Consider the following 23,669-nt stretch of genomic DNA (forward strand, 5'->3'; position numbering starts at 1 on the left):
ATATTTCTATGATTATAAGAACTTTTCATTAAAAACAAAATGAAAAAGTAAAGCTAAATTGATTTTAAATATATTAATAAAATAAATAGTGTCATATAAAATATAATCGATGAATAGAGTAAAAAAGTTTCCTCCAATTTTCATAAAGGAAAAAAAAAAAACTTTTTTGACTTGAGCCGTTATGAATACAAAATGTTATTTCTGTAATTATCTCCAACTTCAAGGGCATATACATTTCTCCATCAAACTCCGACCCTTTGTCTTCTATTCTTTTGTACAAACTTCAATACTACCTTATAGTTCTTGCTTTTTTCCATCTTCTTTCAGCAGCAACAATGGCAGCTCCAGATCCATCTTTGTTCCTCATTTCATTCACTTTTCTCCTCTTCATTTTCCCTTCTACAACCTCAAAATCACTAACTTCACCTTCTCCAATTTCCTCTCCTTCACCAAAACCATCTCCAATTCCCACACCTTCAACTCATTCATCTTCTCCACTTGACCCAAAACAACTCAAAGCTCTTCAATCCCTCAATATTCCAACAGGTAAAAACCCATGTAGTCACAACTCAACTATTGTATGTGATTTTTCAACCCCATTTCGTCACATTGTTTCACTTACCCTTTCAAACTGTTCAGATGATGTTGCTTTATCTCTTACTGCTCTTAAATCTTTATCTACACTTACCAATTTACAGTTTATTAACTGTCCCATTTCACCTATTCATTTCCCTTCTCAGCTCAGTTTAAATCTTAAGTCATTTACTTGTATTAATAGTCTCAAGAAACTTACTGGGGTTTGGTTAAGTAGGTTTAAGAATGTAAATGATTTAACTGTTTCGCGTGTTTCTATTACTGCTAGTGGTCCTGGTATAATTTTGGATAGTATTGAGCATTTGCTTTCTGTTACTATTTCACATGCTAATTTATCTGGGGTTTTGCCTAAACATTGGCACCCGAATCTTAGTTATGTAGATTTGTCTGGGAATAAGTTAAAAGGGAAAATTCCCAGTTCGTTAACTGAGCTTGAGAATCTTGTTTTCTTGAATCTTTCGTCGAATTCTCTTAATGAGACAATTCCAACTTCATTTGGTGACTTGTCTTCTTTGCAAAATGTATCGTTGGCTTCGAATTCGTTGTCCGGATCCATTCCTGATTCGATTGCTGCTATCCCGGGTTTAGTTCATCTTGATCTGGGGTCTAATCAGCTTAATGGGACTATTCCGAAATTCATTTCGGATATGAAGAGGTTGAAATACTTGAATCTTGAGAAGAATAACTTTCATGGGATTTTGCCTTTTAATGCGTCGTTTATAAAGAAATTGGTTGTGTTGAAAGTGGGTGAAAATTCTAATCTTTGTTACAATCACTCAACGTTGTCTAAGAAAGTGAAACTTGGCATTGCGCCTTGTGATAAACACGGATTGCCTATATCGCCTCCGCCTTCAAAGGACATAAGTTCGGATGATGATGAGGACGACTCTGATTATGCTGACGATGAAAGTCCACACCAACAACGTAGTCATGGACCAAGTAAGGTTGTTCTTGGTATTGCCATTGCACTTTCCTCAATTGTGTTTTTGATTATTTTCTTGGTTCTGTTGGCCAAATGCTGTAAATGAGTACAAAAACAGAATCTTGGTTGGTTTAGTTTAGGAAATTTCTTAATTGGATATGTGATTTGTTTTAGTTAATTATACAGTTGTACCTTGAAAAAAGTAGAAGATGTGGTTACTCTATTTGGTGTGATTCTTTTTAGCTGTTTTGCCGTAGGAGGAAGCTCCATTTTCAGCTTTCGTCTAGGCTAAAGTGATTCTTAAGTGTATGAGGGGAGAAATTGCTTATTGATGAATATTTTTATATATATGTTTTTTTCGATGGAGGTCTATGGTTATGGCTTATTAAACTTTACTTGATACTCATTAGCTTTCACTTCATCTTTTAGGTTTGTGTTTGGATATATAATTATTGAACTTTTGATTTTACATCTTATAGCTTTCAGTCCTAGTTAATTATTCCTATTTTTTGAGTGATATAGCTTATGCTCAATCGTTTTGTATCTGATATCCGAAAGCTCAACAAATATGGTGACATCTTAATAGTTAGATATTTGGACGTATGCTGCATTTGTTTGTTGATTGACAATGTGAAAGGTTCCTTTATTATGTCACATGTTGGTTACAACAGTAGGCTCGACAAAATGCCCATTGTCGGTGTTGTCAGTTTGTAGGCGGTATCTAGTTTAAGCTTGTACGTCAAGCTTTCTAGTAGCTCTTTCAACTGCCTTCTAATTCCCTAACGTCCAAGGATGACGTTAGTCTATATAGAAAGAAAACAGAGAGAAAGTAATCTAAAACAATCAAATCCACCTAAGCTTGATAATCATGATTAGTAGCTCTAACATGTAGATGAATCCTCCACTCGCCAACCCTGCACCCGCCACTTAAAAAGAGAGGGGAAGAAAAGGAAATCCTTGAAGTCACAGACCAAACTCAGTTTTGAATCAGCAGCTATCTACGGCTCATATCTACCGAATTAGCTTTATAGTCTGTCGCTTTGGTTTTAACTACAAGGATCACCTCTTCCTCTGTTTTCTGGCAAGAGTTGTATAGGTAAGTTATTTTGCTTACATTGTGCTCTACCATATTTCCAGCATTTCTTGTATGCATAAGGACACTAGTTTATTGATTGACAAAGCAAAAAGTTCCTTCATTTTGTCGCATATTTGTTACTACAGTGGGTACGTTAATATGCACATTGCCAATGTTGTAAATTTGTTGTTGAAATGCAATCATAAAATTTCGGGGATGCATTTCAGTTGACAGAAGCTCGAATTGTTTCCCCTCCCCAGTCGCCACTATGGTATTTGATCAGCACGAATGATTATTACGGATTGGTTACATGATTTACTTCAAATTCTGAATGACTGTCTAGAAAATAGACATAGACGATTCATATAGCCGACTCTAACTTTCTTGGCGTAGGTAGTAGTAGTTGTATTTTCAAATTGTCTTTTTTGGCTGTACGGTCTATTGTTTTTACTGTTGCATTTATTTGCTGCGACTCTTTGAGATCTGTTGGATATGTGATTACAACCTGTAAAGCAAATAAGGCATCATGCTGCGGACAAGTAAGGCGTTGCTCCCTTTTCTGTTCTTGAGCCGAGGGTCTACCGAAAACTAAGATCTGCGTACATACTACGCTCACCGTACTTCACTTTTGGGATTTCACTGGGTTTGCTATTGTTGCTGCTAACATATTTGTTGTGAATAGCAAGCTGCTGTCTTTTGTGCATCCTTCAATTCCCTCACACACCCCCCCCCCCCCCTCCAACCCACACTCACACAGAGCAAATCTCACTGGCCATTTCTCATTACAGTAAGTTTGTTGTAGACTTATTAGTTGTTACCTACCTAACCATGTTATTCCACCTCATGTGTTGGAATTTTTCCATGTGATGGTTGTACTTCCTATAACTTCTATCAACATTCTAAATGTTGGCTATGAATTGTCTTTGAAGTCTATCTACCCTCCGTCCAATCTGGCTATGATTGGTAGGCTGACAAGTGAGAGGTAGCAGGTAGTGGCGGAGCCAAAATTTTTACTAGGAGGGGTTAAAATATAAAGTACACTTGCGAAGAAGCCAAGGGGTGTCAATATGTAGGTATATATACAATAAAAAGATTTATCTAACTATACAATATAATTTTTTGACGAAAAGGTGACACTTCTTTAATACTTGTGGCTCCTCCATTAGTAGCAGGTCTCTGGTGGATAGTCGAGGTTCACACCAGCTGCCTTGGACACCATCCTTACTAAAAAAAAAAAGGGTCTATATATCCTCCTTATGTGGTGGTGATTGAGTATATTATAATGCAAGCATTGTGGCTCCTCCATTGGTAGTAGGTCTTCGTCGGATAGTCGAGGTTCATATAAGCTGCCTTGGACACCATCGTTATATATAAAAAACAAAAAAAATAAATTAAAAGGGTCTATATACACTCCTTATGTGGTGATGATTGAGTATATTATAATGCAACCATTGGAGGACCAAAAAAAAAAAGGGGGGGGGGGGTAGGTTTTTTGGGGGCTTGAATTCACTTTGTTCATTGATCTTGTTTGATTTCATACCATCATCATTTCTTTTCTTTTCTTTTTTCCAAATCATCATTTCTACCATATTGTGCGATTTATACTTGATCTGTAAGAATTGCTTAATATCTTTTTTTGTCTCTCCATGTGGGCAGACCTTTGCCAGGTTGGTGACAAATCTTGGCTTTTATGTGTACAATAATGAACTATCATTATATCAGCCAGCTTTGGCCATTATTATTCATGTGTAAGGACCAAACCTTATTTTTTTTCATACTTTAAAAATTCTGATAATAATTAAATGAATTTAATTCCTCACAATTCCCTAAGTGATCATATAAGGGATAATATTGAAGACCAGCTGTAACAACATTCATATTTTCTTAAATTCTTTTTCTACTATTAATTAAACCACCTAAGATATCATTTTCCTTTTTCTTTCTTCATACATTTTAGACAATCCATTCAAGATCTAAGTTACCAAAATTGAACACCCTTGCCAAAGAAATATGACTAATGTACTTTAACAAGACACTAGTATTAGTACCCGCGCGATGTGCTGACATAAGTCATGTTAAATTGTGATGTAGGTTGTTTGAATCATGTGCAAATAACCTTAAAATATAAACATCTCATATAAAAATTATATAACATTAGATATTAATTATGAAGTAGGATATGAAATTATTGTTCAAATCTCGTAGTGCATAACATTTTTTTTTTTTTTAATATTTGTAGCAATCTAACCCCTTGATTTCAGTCTTGCATTTCGTTTCGCTATCAATATTAAAGAATACTAAACATATCATATTGTGATCTGTCTTGATTGAGCACAATAGATCATATTATTTTAACAAACTTCTTACTATCACTTTGTTTTTATCTAAAAGTTAAATATGTCTTATTCATCACATTATTTGTATGCAAATTCCCTTTTCTTTGTTTTTTTTCTTATAGTTATTGCATTATTTATTTTAATATTATTGTACTATCATATAATATTTTATTAGCTTAATTAATTAATGTCTTGCTTATTATTCTTTTAGTAGTCTTTAAATAAATAGAAATATTTATTCTTGAAATTTGGTTATATTTTTATGCTTGTATCCTTCTCATTCGGATTCTTTAATCAATTAAATTTATTATATATTATTAATTATAATTTAATTTTTTAATTAATTTATTTTAAAATTAATTTAATGAATAAGTATCCTCACACTATCTCTATTTTTTATACATTCTCTTCCCTACTATACCAAAAGTAATATTATATTTTATTTTTAAATTATAAAATTGATGCAGGGCTAAAAATATTAAAACATAATTATTTGATGATTTTTTTCCAAATGTATTGAGTTCTGTTATAATTATTTTGATTTAGATGTAGTTAAAATTTTTTTTAGCTTAAGATATAAATTTAATTTTAAATTTTCATTAATAAAATTACCTATATTAGAAAGTTATTTTAATATTCTTAAAATTTTATTTTAATATTAGAAAAATAATTTCTTAATTATTTGAACATATTATATGTATGTAGTAATATGTTTACTGTCTTTCCGTAATAATTTCCAAATAACAATTATGAAATAAAAAAAATCTCATCTCAAATTCAAATAATTCTTATCATTTTATTTTGTAAATTGGAACGCAATTTCAAAAAATTACCCCTATGCTTTCAAACTTATATAAACTGAACTGCACTCAATTCAGATATTAATCATAGAAAAATATTTTCTTAGTTGTTTGAACACATTATATCTAAATGTCGTAGTAATATTTTCACTGTCAGCTTATTTCTTATGTAAATATTTTCTTTTTAGCTTTAATACAAATTTAATTTAATTTTCATTACTATAATTACCTAATTAGAAATATATTTTGTATTTGTTTATTTTTCCATAAATAAGACTTCAATTTCGTGATATGTGTCCATAGTTTGAGCATTTTAATCAATAGTTTTAACAACTTTTTAATTTCAAATTCAATTATTTCTAATAGTAAAATTTTAGTAATTTAACATAATTTTGCTAATTGTTTAAGTATTGTATATTGAATTTTAACAACTTTCTAATTTCAAATTTAATTAGCCTTTCCCTTTCTAATTTTAACTTTGTATATTTAATTTTTTTTTTCTAAACTTGTGATTTATAAATATCCTTACATTATCTCTAATTTATTTCTATTATTCAATATTTTTAGTTTTTGATTTTATCTATTAGACTTGAGTTACGTGGACCTATTCATATTATGACTTTTCATATCATATACATAAAAAACTTTCTCATCTCAAATTTACATAAGTTTTACAGTTTTTTTCTATGATAAAAAAACTAAAAAAAATTCTCTATTTATTTTTTATTTTTGATTATATTATTCAATACTTAATATTGTTACATTGTCACATGGCTTTTTATTAGCTTGTTTGAATTTAATATTATTTATACACACTCATTCTAATATTATATAGATAAAAAATTCTCAAATTCTAAATAAGTTTTATTATTCTATTTCTAAAATTTGACTGCATTTTCAAAAAAATTAATGTTTATAACTTTCAAACTTAAAACTAACTACCTCAATTCAAATACTAATCACAAAAAATATTTTCTTAATTGTTTTAACCCGCGCATTATATCTGAATGTTGTACTAATATTACGTATAAATATTCGTTTTCCTGATTTTACCAATATTAATATGACATTATTATTCTTGTTATTAAAATATTTTTTACGAATTATTTATGCTTTTTCTTACCTTATAAATAATTTATATACTTTATGTAAGATCTTATTTTGTCGCTTGAATTTATTTAATTTTTAAACTTAATAAATCTTTAATATCTTAAGTAAATTTTAATTTTATTTTAACTTACCCCAAAGTATAAATAGTCACAGGTTGTCTAAATCTATGTCTTTCTATATTTTTTAATTTTTTATTATAATTTTTAGTTAATTTTTTACCTCCATATTTCTAGCTAACATAGAAAAAATATCTATGGGTGGATCAATATAGATATAAATAGAGATATATCTACAAATATACATATAAATATAAATTTAAATGTAGATATATAGATTAGATTTGTCTAAGATTTATTTAGATCTAGTGTAAGATTTATTAAACTACTTACATTAATTATGTTTCCATTTATAATTCAAATTTTTAACGTTGTCTTAAAATTGCCAGTGACTTCTTTTTAGCTTGTCACTTGGCTTAACCACATGCTTCACTATTCTCCTTTTAATATAATATAGATTTCACAAGTTTGATGATTAAGCTTTTATCTGTGTATTACGGTGGTACTAATACTAGTATAGTTTAAATATTAATTTTACTTAATATTAATATATGTAAATCATCTCTTAAATGATCTGATACTATAAATATATTGTCGCCGTCAATGTATAGAAGTTAATCTCTTTACACCAAATAGGTATGACACAAAGTTCAAAGTATGGTGGCCAAACTTATACAGTAACAAAAGCTATTTTAATCAATTTCAAAGTTTTTCCACTTTCAGAAATTTTGAAATAGAGATCACCATTCACCAACATCTACCAATTTTACAGTTCACAAAGTTGCCAATATCGCTATCTCTGAACACATTTATTTATTTTTAATTAAAGTCATGCACCCAAAGGTTATAGTCGTAAAAATAACACGGGCTAGCCAATTTTCGGACTGGTCATTCAAAAATAACGTAAAAATAGCACGGTATAGACAGTTTTCGGACGGGTCATTCAAAAATAGCCAGCGTTTACCAAGTCAATGAAAACTAGCCACTTTTTTGCTGCAACAGAGACCGGTCCAGCATAATATACTGGAGTTCAGTGCACCTGTGTATGAACTTCCAACATATTATGTTGGAACTCCAACACAGAAAGTTCTAGCATAATATACTGGAGATTCGAGCACTTGTGTATGAACTTCCAGCATATTATACTGGACCGGTATACTTTGCTGGAACTCCAGTATACTATGCTCGAGTTCTAGTGTACTTATGCTGGAACTCCATCATATTATGCTGGAGTTCCAGCATACTTATCCTGGAACTCCAGTATAATATGCTGGAGTTCAAGTATACTTATGCTGGAACTCCAGCATAATATACTGGCGTATTTTCCTGGTTTTGAACAGTGTTTTCACTCAAATTTATCTTTACATGAAAAGTGGTTAAATTTCGATTACTTTTGAAGTTGCGCTATTTTTGAACGACCACTTGTAAATCTGGCTATTTTTGAATTTCTCCCAAAAATAACTTGCGTTTGTAAAGTCATTGAAAAATAGCCAGTATTTTTCTGCAACATGAAAAGTTCCAACATAATATACTGGAGATCGATGCACCTGTGTATGAACTTCCAACATATTATGCTGGAACTCCAACACGCGGAAAGTTCCAGTATATTATGTTGGACAGTGTTTTCGTTAAGATTTATCTTTACATGAAAAGTGGCTAAATTTTGATTACTTTTGAAATTGTGGCTATTTTTGAATGACCACTTGTAAATTTGGCTATTTTTGAATTTCTCCCGTTATAGTCACCTTATTTGGTGCTGGGGAGTTTGGCATTGATCCTACCTCGTATATTATTGAGAAAATCTCACTTTATACCTATTAATCCAAACTATTTACCCTTTAATGCCAGACTCAAACTATTTACTACTCCTACCCATACTCCCCAAACTATTTACCCGCTAGTTGTTCCCAGAGTCAAGGCTTCAATCACAAAAAGCTTAGCTTTACTAAAATAAAGATTGGATACAGATTCTCTCTGAATAATCACTGTTATGTACAAAAGAATTTTAGCATACATTGGAAGGTGACCAACTGATAACCACAACCGAGGTTATTTGAAAAAATTGAACTAGGCTCTGGCCCCTTCCTCCTTTCTCTAATTGAGTAGTTTTCATGAACCATGCGATCAGAATTACATGTGGACAAAACTTACAAAGCCATGGTTTGGATACTTCATTAAGCACAAGAGCAGATTACATCCCAAATCTAAATTTTTGTGTGTATTTGAATATCCACCATTGTTGGGCTTGAAGCTCAATTTTATTTTTGAAGATTTTTTGTTTGATTCAAAGTGGGTGCTGTTAAATATTGCTTATAGTACCTTCTAGAAGTTCATACTGAAATTTGATAGCATTTGGACCAGATGCGAGGTGATTGAGATAGAAATTTTCAGTTGAAAATCGAAGAAGAACACAGCTACAGTATACAATATGTTGTAGGAGTATATAGCTATATTGCAACAGTACACTATTATAGTAAACAGTATACCGCTACAGTATGCTAATATACTATAGGAGTATATAGTTATACTGCAACAGTATACTATTATAGTGTACAATATATTGTTATGGTATACTGTAACGATATGCAAGATAATGTAACAATATGCTATAATAGTATACTTATTACTCGTAAATTCACTTGCCTTTTCCCTTTTAATTTGTTTTAAGCTTTTACCCAGTGTGAGGGGCAAATTGAAAATGCAGAAAAAAATAAAAATTATAGTATGCTATATGATGTAACGGTATACTCTTACAATTAGATCCTTTTAGAATTTTTTAAATTTTTTATTGACAACTGATATTATTTTAGTTTAATAATTAAATTAATTTTTTTAACTCATTGCGTACAATTGTATACCCTGTTGGTATAGCTATATACTATACTGATATCATATGTTAGTTAATATTTTTTTGGTTGTATTAGCTACATTTAATTGGTACACAATTTGATTTTTCTTTAGTAATAATATAAAAAATAGTGAAAACAGTAATGAAATTAGATTATGAAGAGAAAAAGAATATAAAAAAAAAGAAGTTAAATGAAATTAAAAAAGGAAAAAAGAAAAAAATAAGAAGAAAAGGAGAAAAAAGAAAAGGAGAAAAGAAAAAAAAGAAAAAAGAAAAGAAAATAAGCATAGAAATAAAAAAGAATTGGAGAATAAAGAAAAAATTCCCCACAAAACCTACTATGAGTAGGAAATGTAATTAGTTTATGGGTAGGAAAACAAATGGACAGACAAGGATAAATAGTTTTATTTTTATGGGTAACTGTGTCAAAACCCCTATATTATTATCCAAAAAGTATTTACATTGGAGATGGGCTAGGGTTAGCCTTTCAATTCCTAGTGAAGATTGAACAAACGCAAACTCATATAAGGGTGTGAGTAAATATATAGGATAATACATACTATCATAAATCTGAGTGGTTTTATTTTGTGTCTCACACAATTTACATTAGTTGTGTGAGGCCTCTTTTTATCTCACATATTTGTGGACCCATATCTTACACATTTGGGTCCACAAAATTCTGGGACCGCACAGTTGTGAGACAAAAAAGAGGCTCATACAACTAGTGTCAGTTGTGTGAGACACAAAGTAAATTTTTTAAATCTATAGGCTCAGCCTTTCGGTTGCAAGTTCGGCCAATTAAACTTTGTAACTTTGTTCCAAATTCTATATTTGTCTTAAAAAATCTATTGAATATGTACAAATTATTAATTAAAACCCCGTATCGTAAACGAACAAGAATTCTGAACTCATAAGCTTCAAATCCTAGCTTCACCTCCGATAATAGGACTATCCTTTTTCTTTTATGGCTTTTACATCTTGCATAGGTCTTTTGAACAACCATTTTCCCACAATGAACTGATCCTTTTCTTTTAATGCTTCGACCTGAAGTGATAGCTCCTAGCTAGTTCAGTGGATAAGGCGGTTGCACTCCAGCTCACTCAGTAATGGGATGTGAATGGTCTACTTGCAAGCTTGTTCTGGTTTCGGATGCAATACATTAGAATCCTGAAGCACCAACACTAATGGTACATCACATCTGCTTGCATTGTGGTACGACCCTTCCCTTTTGTGGCAATAGTCAACTCCAACGTATCAGCTTAGTTATCCTCCTCAAATCACTTAACAATTGAACCGGCCTCTCTTTGATCTGTGTGATTTATATAAGAATGGCCTCGAAAGTAGATAATCTTGATTTGTTGACCACGCTTGCCCCATGGACAGAACTTCAAGCTTAACAAATGTTGTCCCTCGCTTGGCCTATGGTCAACACTTTTAAACCGACCTCTCTTTGATCTAACATTATTTCTAATTATCTACTTATAATCCACCTCCGATTAAAAATTTAACTCGTAACCCCTTTAACTGATGAACATTGAACAACAATACGGCCATCTGGTATCCCTTCTTTTACTAAAACTCGAACAGTTCTTATTGTCCACATCAACATAAAAAGAGATACTGAAGAAAAAGCTTAGTTTTTCTTAAGACAATATATACTCTTTGTTTTATAGCAGTGGTATCCAGGATAGCTTGCGCATGTGTTGACTGTTCTATCATGTACTAGCTATCTCTCACTAGCACTGGTTCCCAAACCCGACAAGGTTTAAGCGTATGAAAAGAAATCATCTGGTTTAAATGCTAGTCACATAAGATTTTCACCTCCTTCATTGACCGCTATGTCATACCCCTAGCCCTAAGTACTTAACAATCACTACAGTATATTGGCATCACTTCTGAAGCATCATGCTTCTTTCCAAGTATATTCTCTTCATTAAATTCCTTCAGTTTGCATCATAAATATAATATTCAAGTCAACTAGCTGAATTAATATTCTTAAGCACATATTCAAAGACATTTAAAAGAGCTTACTTTCTAAATAGGCAAAAGAAGTAGGCACCACATACTGACTTTTCAAGTGAAAAATCAAATATCACTTTTAACATGCATGCAACCCCACCTCCCCTCAACTCCCAACTTTACCAATTAAAATCTTATAATCCAAGAAATGACTGGACCAAAAAATTAGTAAATATTAAAGAAGACAATCAAGATAGTCAGGTCGTGAAAGCAACCATTAGTGCTTGCATTAGGGTAGGCTATCTACATCACATCTCTTGGGATGCGGTTTTTCTACAGACCTACGTGGACGCGGGATATCTTGTGCACCGAGCTGCCCTTTTATTTTAGTCTATTTAGAAAGGTCAAGATTGTTCTTTGTATTAGCAAGCTTAACCTTTTAAAATATACATTTCCCTAAAGACATGCACCTCATAACTTCCACATAACAATAACAACAAACCCAATGAAATCCCTCAAGTGGGGTCTGAGGAGGGTAAAGTATACGCAAACCTTATCTCTACCTTATGACAATAGAGAGGTTGTTTCCGAAAGACCCTCGACTTTCCACATAATTTCTTGAAATGGTAAAACAATTTCCTTATAAGGAGTAAGAAGTAGACATAAAAGAAAGTTTCCACTAAGGAAACAGAGAAGTCATGCCACTCCAAGATTTGAAAGGACAAGAAGATTATCACACATTAAAAACCAGTTCAATAAAAAACCATTCATTCAAATGCAAAAGAATAAATTCATAAAAATATTGAAACTTGTTTACAGCCAAAGGCAATATTGGCTGTCAGTATTGGCCCTTCTACATGTAGTATCCGAAAAATTCTGTGGTCACCAAGAAATTTGCCCAAATCAAGCAAAAAAGAACACAAATGTGATAAAAGTTGCGCGGGCAGTAAGTACTGAACACATATAACATTGCTTTCTACATGATCTTAATGAGGGAAAAACAACGGCAGCCCGGTGCACTAAACTTCCGCTATCCGCGGGGCCCGGGAAAGGGTCGGACCACAAGGGTCTATTGTACGCAGCCTTACCTGCATTTCTGTAAGAAGCTGTTTTCACGACTTGAACCTGTGACCTCCTGGGCACATTGCAGCAAAGGCTCTTCTTCAAAACATATTTTCACGGAAAAACCATGGCAACACAAACGATATAACCAAACATGCCATTAAGAAGTTACAGAATGGCTGCCCGCGCCAACAACTTCTACTCGTTTCAGTTGAACCAGTACCACTTGCAGTAGATCTCGCATCATTCCACTCCTCAATAAATCTGTTATCGCTGACACCAGTAACATTTTGTGCAACCTCCCCACAAATTTCACACACTCTGCACGAAGATGTTAAAAGGAGAGAAATAACAAAATCAATATTGTGGGTACTGGTTTGGAACTGCTAAATTTTAGTAACCAAAACACAAGAAACTCCTGAATTCTACTTTGGAATGATTGGCCTTCTTTTAGTTTCTTATCTTTTCCTGTTTAGATGCTGCTGAGTAAGGTGAAGTATACTAGGAAAATGATGTTCTGTCAAGCGACTCAATCGCCATTACGAGTTTCAAGAAAATGAGTTACGTTCCTAATATGAAGCAGGTACAGGTAATGAATGTCATGTCATTAAGGTAGTTGGATTGCGGAGCAACATGATTCTACAGCAGAAAATCTAAGAAGGACGTGGAGAAAAAAACAGCGGAAAAAAAAACATTGGGGTTGTGTTTCATGTCCGGAAGTTGGCAAGGGATACTAATGATTTATCGCCTCTTCGTCACAAAGCAAACCATCTACAGCATTATCATCCAATGGGAGTTATTAACAACAAGAACAACAACAACATCAACAACAACAACAACAAAAAACCCAGTGAAATCCCACAAGTGGGGTCTGGGGAGGGTGATGTGTACCCAGACCTTACCCCTATCTTATGAAGGTAGATAGGCTGTTTTCGATAGAACCTCAGCTCAATGGGATTTGGAAAAGGGAATGAAAAAGCAAAGAAAATAATTCCTCATGCTTTGATGTGAGTATTTTGAAGAGTGAAATCAAGAGCTGCATAGAATTGCAAATCCACAGTGCAAAGATCAAAGTAATTTCTCTTGTTTTAAACTTTTAGCATACAAGCTACCACCCACTAGTATAAATCAGTAATAAATTTTGCTTAGTATATTGTCCATTACTTAGTACGTCGCTTTGTACACGAGGTTTTCCTTAATGAAACAAGAGCTTCTTAGTTTAAGAATCGAATGACTATAACATCCTCTAATAACTTTGACAGGAATTTATGGTATAAAAGACACACAGTTATTTCATGTTCTGCAATTTGTACTTAGGTTGTATCATTTCATGGTAAGTAATAGAACCATATATGGTTAATCAAATAAGCACGCCGACTGGAATAAGTTAGGAGCGGCACATTTGTACACAAGAATAACCTAGGTAGAATAGAATGAAAGAAATTCTTAATTCTTGTAGAAATCAGATCTGAAGGTGTTAATGTAATGGCTGGAGTATTCACGAATATCTCGATTGGTGATAACAGTAGTAGACCAGAGGATAGATGGAAGGTTTGATAAAGAAACAGAATACCACAGATATGCAGAATTGATGTTCAATAAGCAAATTTTGCAGTAGGTGATTACATAAGATAGATTTGAGAGACCAAATCCTACATTTCCATCACTCTACTTAATCAAAGACACTAAACTATTCTTATTAGCTACTAATGCATGACAATGGATTAATTCACAATCCAATTAGACAATGCTTTGAGAAACATTCAGTGTCAAGCTAAAGATTTGAAGGCACAATTTCTTAACAACTATTACTATGCCTCCTTCATGAGCAGAGGGTCTACCGGAAACCAGTGGCGAAGCCACATAGTCACAAGTGTGGTCAACTGACCACCCTTCGTCGAAAAATTGCACTGTGTATATAGGTAAAATATTACGTTTTAGAGGTATATAACACATATTGACCACCCTTTATCGGGAATATTTTTTCACTTCTTTCAAATTTGAATACCCTTATTACTAACTTCGCCACTGCCGGAAACAACCTTTTTACCTTCTTAAAGGCAGGGTTAAGGTTTGCGTACACTCTACCCTTCCTAGGCCCCACTTGTGGACTACACTGGGTATGTTGGTTGTTGTTGTTTGTAGCTATTACTATACCTCAATCCCAAGCTAGTTATGGTCGGCGGTATAAATCATCAATAAAATGCTTTGTTTGGGTCCATAACATTTGAAGATAGGAATATCAAATTTATCAGATTCCTGCTTATGACAACCAGAAAGAATGTAATTCACTCTACTATGATTTACTTGATTCGAGTTTGGAATTCTACCATAACACATACTATTTACTGGGCTCGAAATCTACTATTTGTACTTATATTAGTAACTTTTTTTACACATATATATAGTCTGAGCCAAAATTACTGGTTCAAATAAACTCTTAAATTATGCACTACATCCGCCTCTGATCAGCCAAACAACGAAAATATCATCCCAAGAATAACAGTAAACTGGAAAAAGATTGAATCTGAAGGAAAGAACAAAAAACAGTAATTACCTGTTTCCTTTTAGCTTAAACCAGGCTTCAGCACAATGAGAATGCACAAATCCTAGCTCTCCTTTACAACCACAACCAAGCTCAATCAAATCCACCAAATTTTGTACATTTTTCCCACTTTCATAAGAACTCAAATGACAAATCCTACACACCCTTTGGCTGTCCTCTCCCAATTTCTCCGCATCGCACTTCACATCAATTACAGTCGAAAAACTCTCACCCTCCTTCAAATCCTTCACTTTCACCTTATTCCCTTCAACCCCATTTCCCTTTCCACCCGAATTTCCTTCTTCGTCGCGAATTCTTGATTTTTCATCAGTTTCCCTATTTTCATCCAATCTTATGGTGATTACAGTCTCAGGAACATCCACTTTCTGATTCCGTACATCCATCTCCTTATCCATTGTTTCTCTCAGTATTTCATCCAATAAATCAATCAAAACACTCAGGATTCAGATTTATTACCTTACTGTAAGTGACAGAGTATTCTTGCTGCCACGATAATGTGATTCAGCCCTTTGTCGCTCTGAATTAAAAATCAATCAAACACTAAAAAGGGTCAAAGAATCAGACCTTGTTCTAATTAAATCAATCAAACAAGATCTTAAGACCCTTACTGCCACGACTCTGAGATTCATCCTTCTGTCGCTCTGAATCAAATCAATCAAACACCAAAAAGGATCAAAGAATCAACCCTCTATTCTAATTAAATCAATCAAACAAGATTACCAAATTGTAAGTGACAGAGTATATCAAACACTAAAAAGGGTCACAGAATCAGCCCTCTGTTCTAATCAAATCAATCAAACAAGATTACCTAATCGTAAGTGACAGAGTATTCTTACTGCCACGATTCAGCCCTTTGTCTAATCAAATCAATCAATCACTAAAAAGGGTCAAAGAATCTGTTCTAATCAAATCAATCAAACACCAAAAGGGTTGATGAATCATCAGATGTACTAAAATCAAGATCCTTAGTTGCAAAATATAGCCTTACTACCATAATAGATAAAATTTGTTATATAAAAAAAAGAAAAAGGGAAAAGAAAAGTATACTTGATGTTCAAGACACTGAGTGGCCAATCAAGAAATTTGATAGATAGGGATAAGGGGTTGTTTGTTCCTATGGAACAGTAGAGGCCAGGTTTCTGTCGACCTTTTTGTCTCCCTACAACTGGAAACTGAAATATATTGGTTTGACTGATTCTGTAAAGATTAATAAAGAAGTTACTAATTTTAATGTTTATATAAGGGAAGTGAATAAACTGGTAATGTTTTGATAAACAAAGAGTATATATAACAATAGCGTTGACGTAAACTACGAGGTGGTGACAATGACAATGCAATAGTTCTGCCGAACAATCAGGTGGTTTTTAAAAGAAACAGTAAAATGGTGTCAGCAACTACTAGATTAAGGTAATGCTATCTGAAAAAGTTCAAAAGTCGTCCCTTTAGGCTAGGGCTGTGCAATAATTTGGTTAGGGGGTGTGCATTCGATTTATCGATTCGATTTTAATCCTTATCGATAATTACTTATCGATTATCGATTTGTACATATACTTATCGTTATCGTTTCAATAAAGTTTCGATTTTTTCGATTTCGATTTATCGATTTTTGGGGCTTATCGATTCGGTTATCGATTACACCAATAAGAAAATTTGCGGGATTCCACGAAAAGTATATCACTATAAACACGCCTAACTAATATGGATCAAAAGAAGCTAAAATAAGACGAACACCGTTTATAACATAAAAATTGTGTCAACAAGCAGATGCAACGAAACTAAAGTAAGGGATCAAATGTATGCCACCAACACTCCAACGGTATATAAAAAAATACATCATCACGGCTAATTCTATTTTCTATTAATTTGAACTTCATTCCCTTGAGCTTTAAATATGATCATTCCTTAAATGTGGTAGATGAAATAATAGGGTTAGGGACTTAGGGTAAAGGAAAGGGTATTATAGAATAAGGGCAAAAAAAATTTTAAAAAAAAATTAATTTTTTTTTTTAGTATTTCTTATCGGTTTATCGATAAACCGATAAACCGAAGAGGACAAAATCGAAATCGAAATCGATAAATCGATAAATCGATATCGATAAACCGATAACAAATAATCGATTCGATTTATCGATAAACCGATTCGAATGCACACCCCTAAATTTGGTAAATACCAAATTACCGTACCGAAATAAAAAATTTAGTATTTGGTATTCGGTATGATATTTGGTTCAAGTTTTTTAACAAAAAAAAAAATTGGTATTAGGTATGATATTTGGTAGTTTAAAATGAAATACCGAAATACCGATATCGTACTGAAATATATATATTATATTACATAATACACATACTATTAATTATAACATAGATACAAAAAATCTAAAATTTTACTTTCATTTATTCTCTAAGCTCATCAATTAACAATAAGCAAGTAACGACACATTTCTAATGATCAAATTTATTCTTTTATGTACAATTTTCTCTCTCCGGGTTGATATTTGCTGGTTTTGGATAAAATTTTTGTTAACAAACATTTTTAGTTTTGTACTTTTGAGTACTTTAATTAAGAATATTACAGTCTATGACTATATGCACTAGTTAGTATTCAAACTGAATAAACCGAAGTTACCGAATCGAATAAACCGAAATCGAAAGGAGAAAAATCGAACCATACCGAATTTAATTAGGTACGTATTATAACATTTTGAGAAACCGAATACCGAAAATACCGAATCGCAATGTCTAAATTCCATATTGTACCGACCGACGAACATCCCTACTAAGCCTTGCTCTAAAGTAGGGGTGTTCAAACCTAACGGGAAAATCAGACCAAACCGAAAAGTCAAACCAAATCAATTGAAAACCCCGATTTAGTTTGATTTGATTTAGTTTGGTATTGACTAAAAAAATCCGAATCAAACCGATATATAAATATATAATTTTTATATGTATTTTTTAAGGCTTTATATAAAATTTTCTTTAAAAATATTTAAGATATTCTCATGGGATATAATCATATGATATTTAATAGAACTATGAAGTTCATTCATTTATGTTTACCTTAAATAATTGGTTGAATCATTTTCTTATCAAGTGTCAATGAAATGCATCAATCATCTCTTTATTTTTCCTTATTTATGTCATGATTTCTTATATCTTTTTCGAGTTTGAAATGGATGTTTAATTATTAAATTCAATCTACGTTGAAAGCATATATAAATGAAAAATTATTGTTAGATGACTAAGAAAATAACTATCATGTGTTACTAAAGTAAGCACGGGTACAATTGCTTTGGCTCAAGAATTGGTTGGTAAATTTTTGGGATTAGTTTAAAGTTTTATTATTATTATTATTATTATTCAAACAACATATTAACGTCTTGGCTATTTATTGGGTACCTAATATTCTTTTACCGGTACAAGTATCTAGTGGCAGAGTAACACCATTTTCACCAAAAATTATACTGTATAATTAGATTTAAAAAAATTTATATATATTGCATGTTGAATTATTTTTATTTTTTCGTGTGTTTATTTTTTTTTTATAAATTAACTCTTTTAGTGCGAATTCTAGCTCTGCCGCTACAAGTGTATAACTTTAGAATATTAAAGCCAAACCTTTTTTTTAGAGACAAATTTTATCTTTTTGAAAGTATATAGAGCCCGTTTGGCTTAGCTGATTTAGAGTAGCTGATAAGCATTAGGTGTTGATAAGCACTTTTAAGTGCTGAAACTGATTTAAAAAATAAACAGTTACGTGTTTGGATAAAAGTGCTGAAATTAATAATATGCAGCTGAAGAACTGGGTATACGAAGAGTTTTGTTTTAAAAAGAAGTATTTTAGGGATAGAATAGTAAATATTTTGGTCAAACTTAAAGTGCTTATAAGCTGAAATCTGATAAGTTGGGGGAGACCAACTTATAGCTTTTGGCTTATAAGCACTTAACTTATAAATACTTTTAATTTTACCAAACGCGTAAATAAGCCAAAAAATGCTTATAAGCTAGTTTGACCAGCTTATAAACTTAGCCAAACACTCTCATAGTATGTAGTCAAATACTGATGTCCCACATGATCATACTTTTCATTTTGTTATTGTGTGTAACCTATTTTAGGCAAATCATGAAGCATGTGGCCAGTTTGTGACAGGGTGGTGGCTTGTTGTCTCTAACCTAGTCAATTCAAGGCCTTTACATTCAACATGTAAGAGTTTACATTCAATAAGAGATTCGATGCAACCATACAAATACAAATATATCATGCGAAATTAGTAGGGGCATGATTTACGCTAAGGTGTTCAAAATAGAAAAGGTTAAAAAACCTAAAGGAGATTGTGGCCAATAGGAACTAAACCAACAACCTCACAAAAGTTTTGAATTCCTATGACCACTGAGCTATGCTTTTGGGTTGTATCAAGAGGATTCAAAATATATTATATAAATGTGTAAAATAGATTTTGCCTTATATGTTCAGTATAATTTTCCGGCGAAGGGGGTTCGGGTGAACCACCTTCCGCCCCCCCCCCCCCCCGAAAATCCGGCCATGTGCGAACCTGTCCACGATGACTTCTTTTTTTCTCATTCGTTGTATTTGTTTAGGGGTCCGACATTTAGATTTGCGATGGAAAGTCGTATTTGGGAGGTAAAATACTCCCTATCAAAGACGATTTCATATCCATACTCAAACAAAAGACCTCTGAATAAGTATGAAGACAGGGGCCGAACTAGCATTTGAGTTACAAGTTTGGTCGAACGTAGTAACTCTGATTCGAACATTTTATTTCTCTTAAGAAATTAATTGAATATGTACAAATTGCTAATCTAAAACCTATTTACTTACAACAACAACAAACCCAGTATGATCCCAACAGGTAGGGTCTGGGGAGGGTAGTCTGTACGCAGACCTTACCCCTACCTAATGCAGGTAGATAGGTTGTTTCCAATAGACCCTCGGCTCAGGAAGGGAAAGAAGAAGAAAAGGAAAGCAAGAAAGGAAGAAAGAAGGAAGAGACAAGAAAAAAGGAGAGATAAAGGATAAGCAGTACCAAATAACAACAACGGGGAATACTATACCTGAGGCGAACAAAACCACATAACATAATAAAAATCTAAGAATATGAGGAGACATCCATGCTACTAAGACTATCGGTGAACACTAAAAACTACCCACTAACCTTCTACCTTAATCCTTGACCTCCACACCCTCCTATCAAGAGTCATGTCCTCAGTGAGCTGAAGAAGCGCCATGTCCTGTCTAATCACCTCTCCCCAGTACTTCTTAGGCCTACCTCGACCTCTTCAAAAACTCTTCATGGCCAACCTCTCACACCTCCTGACAGGAGCATCAATGCTTCTTCTCTTAACATGTCCGAACCATCTCAGCCTCGACTCTCGCATCTTGTCCTCCACGGAGGCTACTCCCACTCTGTCCCGGATAGCTTCATTCTTAATCCTATCTCTCCTGGTACACCCGCACATCCATCTAAACATTCTCATCTCGCTACTTTCATCTTCTGCACGTGGGAGTTCTTGATTGGCCAACACTCAACCCCGTACCGCATAGCCGGTCGGACCACTACTCGATAAAACTTACCCTTAAGTCTTGGCGACACATTCTTATCACATAAAACACCGGAAGTGAGCCTCCACTTCATCCATCCCGCTCCGATGCGATGTGCGACATCTTCGTCAATCTCCCCGTCACCCTGGATAATAGACCCGAGATGCTTAAAACTCGCTCTCTTGGGGATAACTTGAGCATCAAGCTTAACCTCTACGTATGCATCATGGGTCTCATCACTGAATTTGCACTTTTCTGTCTTGGTTCCACTCAGTTTGAAACCTTTAGACTACAAGGTCTGTCTCCAAACCTCCAACTGCGTGTTAACTCCGCTTCGCGTCTCGTCAATTAACACTATATCATCGGCAAATAGCATGCACCAAGGCATCTCCCCTTGGATTTGTCGCGACAGTACATCCATTGCCAAGGAAAATAAAAATGGGCTAAGAGCCGATCCTTGGTGCAACCCTATCTCCATAGGGAAATGCTCCGAGTCACCACCCACAGTCCTCAGCCGAGTCTTAGCATCATCATACATATACTTAATCACCCTAATGTACGCTGCCGAAACGCTGCTAACCTCCAAACACCTCCACAGGACCTCCCTCGGGACTTTATCATACGCTTTCTCAAGGTCAATAAACACCATATGCAAATCGTTCTTCCTTTCCCTGTACTGCTCCATTAATCTCCTTACTAGATGAATCGCTTCCGTAGTCGAACACCCCGGCATGAATCCAAACTGATTCTCGGAAATAGACACAAACCACCTCACCTTGGCCTCCACCACCCTCTCCCAAACTTTCATAGTGTGACTCAACAACTTGATACCCCTATAATTGTTGCAATTTTGGATATCACCCTTGTTCTTGTAAAGCAGAACCATCGTACTCCACCTCCATTCTTCGGGCATCTTCTTCGTCTTAAAAATAACATTAAACAGCACATGAGCCACTCCAAACCTGCCCGCCCCGCGCTCTTCCAGAATTCCACCGGAATTTCGTCTGGCCCCGTCGCTCTGCCCCTGCACATCTTACGCATCGCCCCTTCCACCTCCTCTACCGTAATCCGCCTATAGTACCCAAAATCCCGCCGACTCTCGGAGTGCTTCAACTCACCCAGCACAATGCGTTTATCCCCCTCCTCGTTCAACAGTTTATGGAAGTATGTCTGCCATCTTCTCCTAATAAGTGCCTCGTCCATCAACACTTTGCCATCCTCGTCCTTGATGCACTTGATTTGGTCTAAATCGCGGGCTTTCCTCTCCCTCACCTTGGCCAACCGGTACAACTTCTTGTCCCCGCCTTTGCCCCCGAGCTCCTCGTACAGACGAGCAAACGCCGCGTTCTTAGTCGTCGTAACTACTAACTTCGCCTCTTTCTTTGCCTTTCTGTAACACTCCCGATAAGTCCTTTTTTCCTCCTCGTTTGTACTCTCCACTAGCTTCAAATAAGCAGTTTTCTTAGCTTCCACTTTACCTTGAACCTCTCCATTCCACCACCAGTCCCCTATATGACCCCCAGGAGAGCCCTTCGTGACCCCTAAGACCTCTCTAAAACCTATTTACTAAAAGAACTAAAATTCTGAACTCATAAACTTCAAATCTGACCCCGCCTTTGAATGAAAAAGTACTTATCACTCCATCAGAACCTTCGTGGTCTATCGTCCATGATGGCTTGGACACAAGACATCATCTTTATTGTTGGATTTTACTTTTGTATAAAGTCATTACTTAAGCCAAACAGAAGACTAAAAGAAAATTTAAGTACAAAGTCAAGCAACTACAAATCTATAAAATTTAATTATACTTTGATTATGGCTTATGCAACCCAATACATCCTCAAGTCAAAAGGAAGAATATCCTTAGGAAATAATTTATGAAACTATATGTGTTAGATGCTCAGTTGAAACAGCCAACAGGTGATAGAGATAGGTGGATAGTGAGAGGTCAAAATGTGAGAAGTGTCAGTAAGGTAAGAAGTACCAACTAGTCAAGATGCAAGACAAAAAAACAAAGCGTTGTCTCCGGCTTAAGAAAACTGCGGCGAGGGATTAGGTAAGACATGATGTTGCTTCAGCTTAACAAGGACATAACCCTTAATAAGAGGGTAGGTAATCGAGACTTTTTCCTCTCCTTACCAGTACTGCTAAGATTATTGTTGTATTTTATATTCTTAGAGGTCGTTTGGTATGCGGGATAAGGTAGGATAAAGTGTGGTATAAATTTATATTATGTCTGGTTGACGGTATAAATTTATCTCGGGATAAATTTATACCGTCAACCAAATATAGTAAACTTCGTCCCAGACTTAATCCTGAATATCCCATCTTATCCCACCTTATCCGATAAAATTTTGTATTATTTTATCCCACCTCTCCGGTGGTATAAATTAGTCTAGGAATTATATTCCAGAACTAAAATCCCAAAATAATTTAGTCCGCATACCAAACGTCCCCTTAGATCTCCATTACTACTTGTTATTTCGATCATTTCAGTTACTTATTTTTCTGTTATTGTTACTGTTTGTTGCTACTGCTTCTTTTTTGAGCCGAAGATATATCGGAAACAACCTCTCTACCTTCTCCAGGTAGAGGTAAGGTCTGCGTACATACTACACTCCCCAAATCCGACTTGTGGGATGCGTACAGACTATCCTCCCCAGATCCGACTTGTGGGATTATACTGGGTTCATTGTTGTTGAAAGACAAACAAAACAAAGACTACATATTACAACAGATGAGATGAAAAAGGAACAGGAAAATAAGAACGGAAACACGAAAAGA

General features: G+C 34.2%; 2 protein-coding genes across 3 annotated transcripts; one reads left to right on the forward strand and one right to left on the reverse strand.

The window, feature by feature from the left end:
* LOC109231940 (receptor-like protein 51) lies at positions 272 to 1,882 on the forward strand. Its single transcript, XM_019397540.1, has one exon. The coding sequence runs from the start codon at positions 336 to 338 to the stop codon at positions 1,620 to 1,622; it is 1,287 nt and encodes a 428-aa protein (XP_019253085.1). The 5' UTR covers positions 272 to 335; the 3' UTR covers positions 1,623 to 1,882.
* Positions 12,452 to 16,589, reverse strand: LOC109231941. Of its 2 annotated transcripts, none has more exons than XM_019397542.1 (3): positions 16,376 to 16,589; positions 15,320 to 15,969; positions 12,452 to 13,083 (listed from the first exon to the last, which is right to left on the reverse strand). In XM_019397542.1, the coding sequence occupies exons 2-3, from the start codon at positions 15,721 to 15,723 to the stop codon at positions 12,864 to 12,866; spliced, it is 624 nt and encodes a 207-aa protein (XP_019253087.1). In that variant the 5' UTR covers positions 15,724 to 15,969; positions 16,376 to 16,589; the 3' UTR covers positions 12,452 to 12,863. The 2 variants fall into 2 exon arrangements, with proteins under 2 accessions (XP_019253087.1, XP_019253086.1); XM_019397541.1 differs by having other exon boundaries at positions 16,137 to 16,589.

This window comes from Nicotiana attenuata, chromosome 9, assembly GCF_001879085.1.
Source record: "Nicotiana attenuata strain UT chromosome 9, NIATTr2, whole genome shotgun sequence".
Taxonomy (NCBI): Eukaryota; Viridiplantae; Streptophyta; class Magnoliopsida; order Solanales; family Solanaceae; genus Nicotiana; species Nicotiana attenuata.

Bases quoted from the DNA above. Each gene is read 5' to 3' on its own strand.
- LOC109231941 (XM_019397542.1), bottom strand. From the start codon at position 15,723: ATGGATAAGGAGATGGATGTACGGAATCAGAAAGTGGATGTTCCTGAG. The intron at 13,084-15,319 runs GTAATTACTGTT...ATCTTCGTGCAG, and splicing joins TTTAAGCTAAAAGGAAACAG to AGTGTGTGAAATTTGTGGGG.
- LOC109231940 (XM_019397540.1), top strand. From the start codon at position 336: ATGGCAGCTCCAGATCCATCTTTGTTCCTCATTTCATTCACTTTTCTC.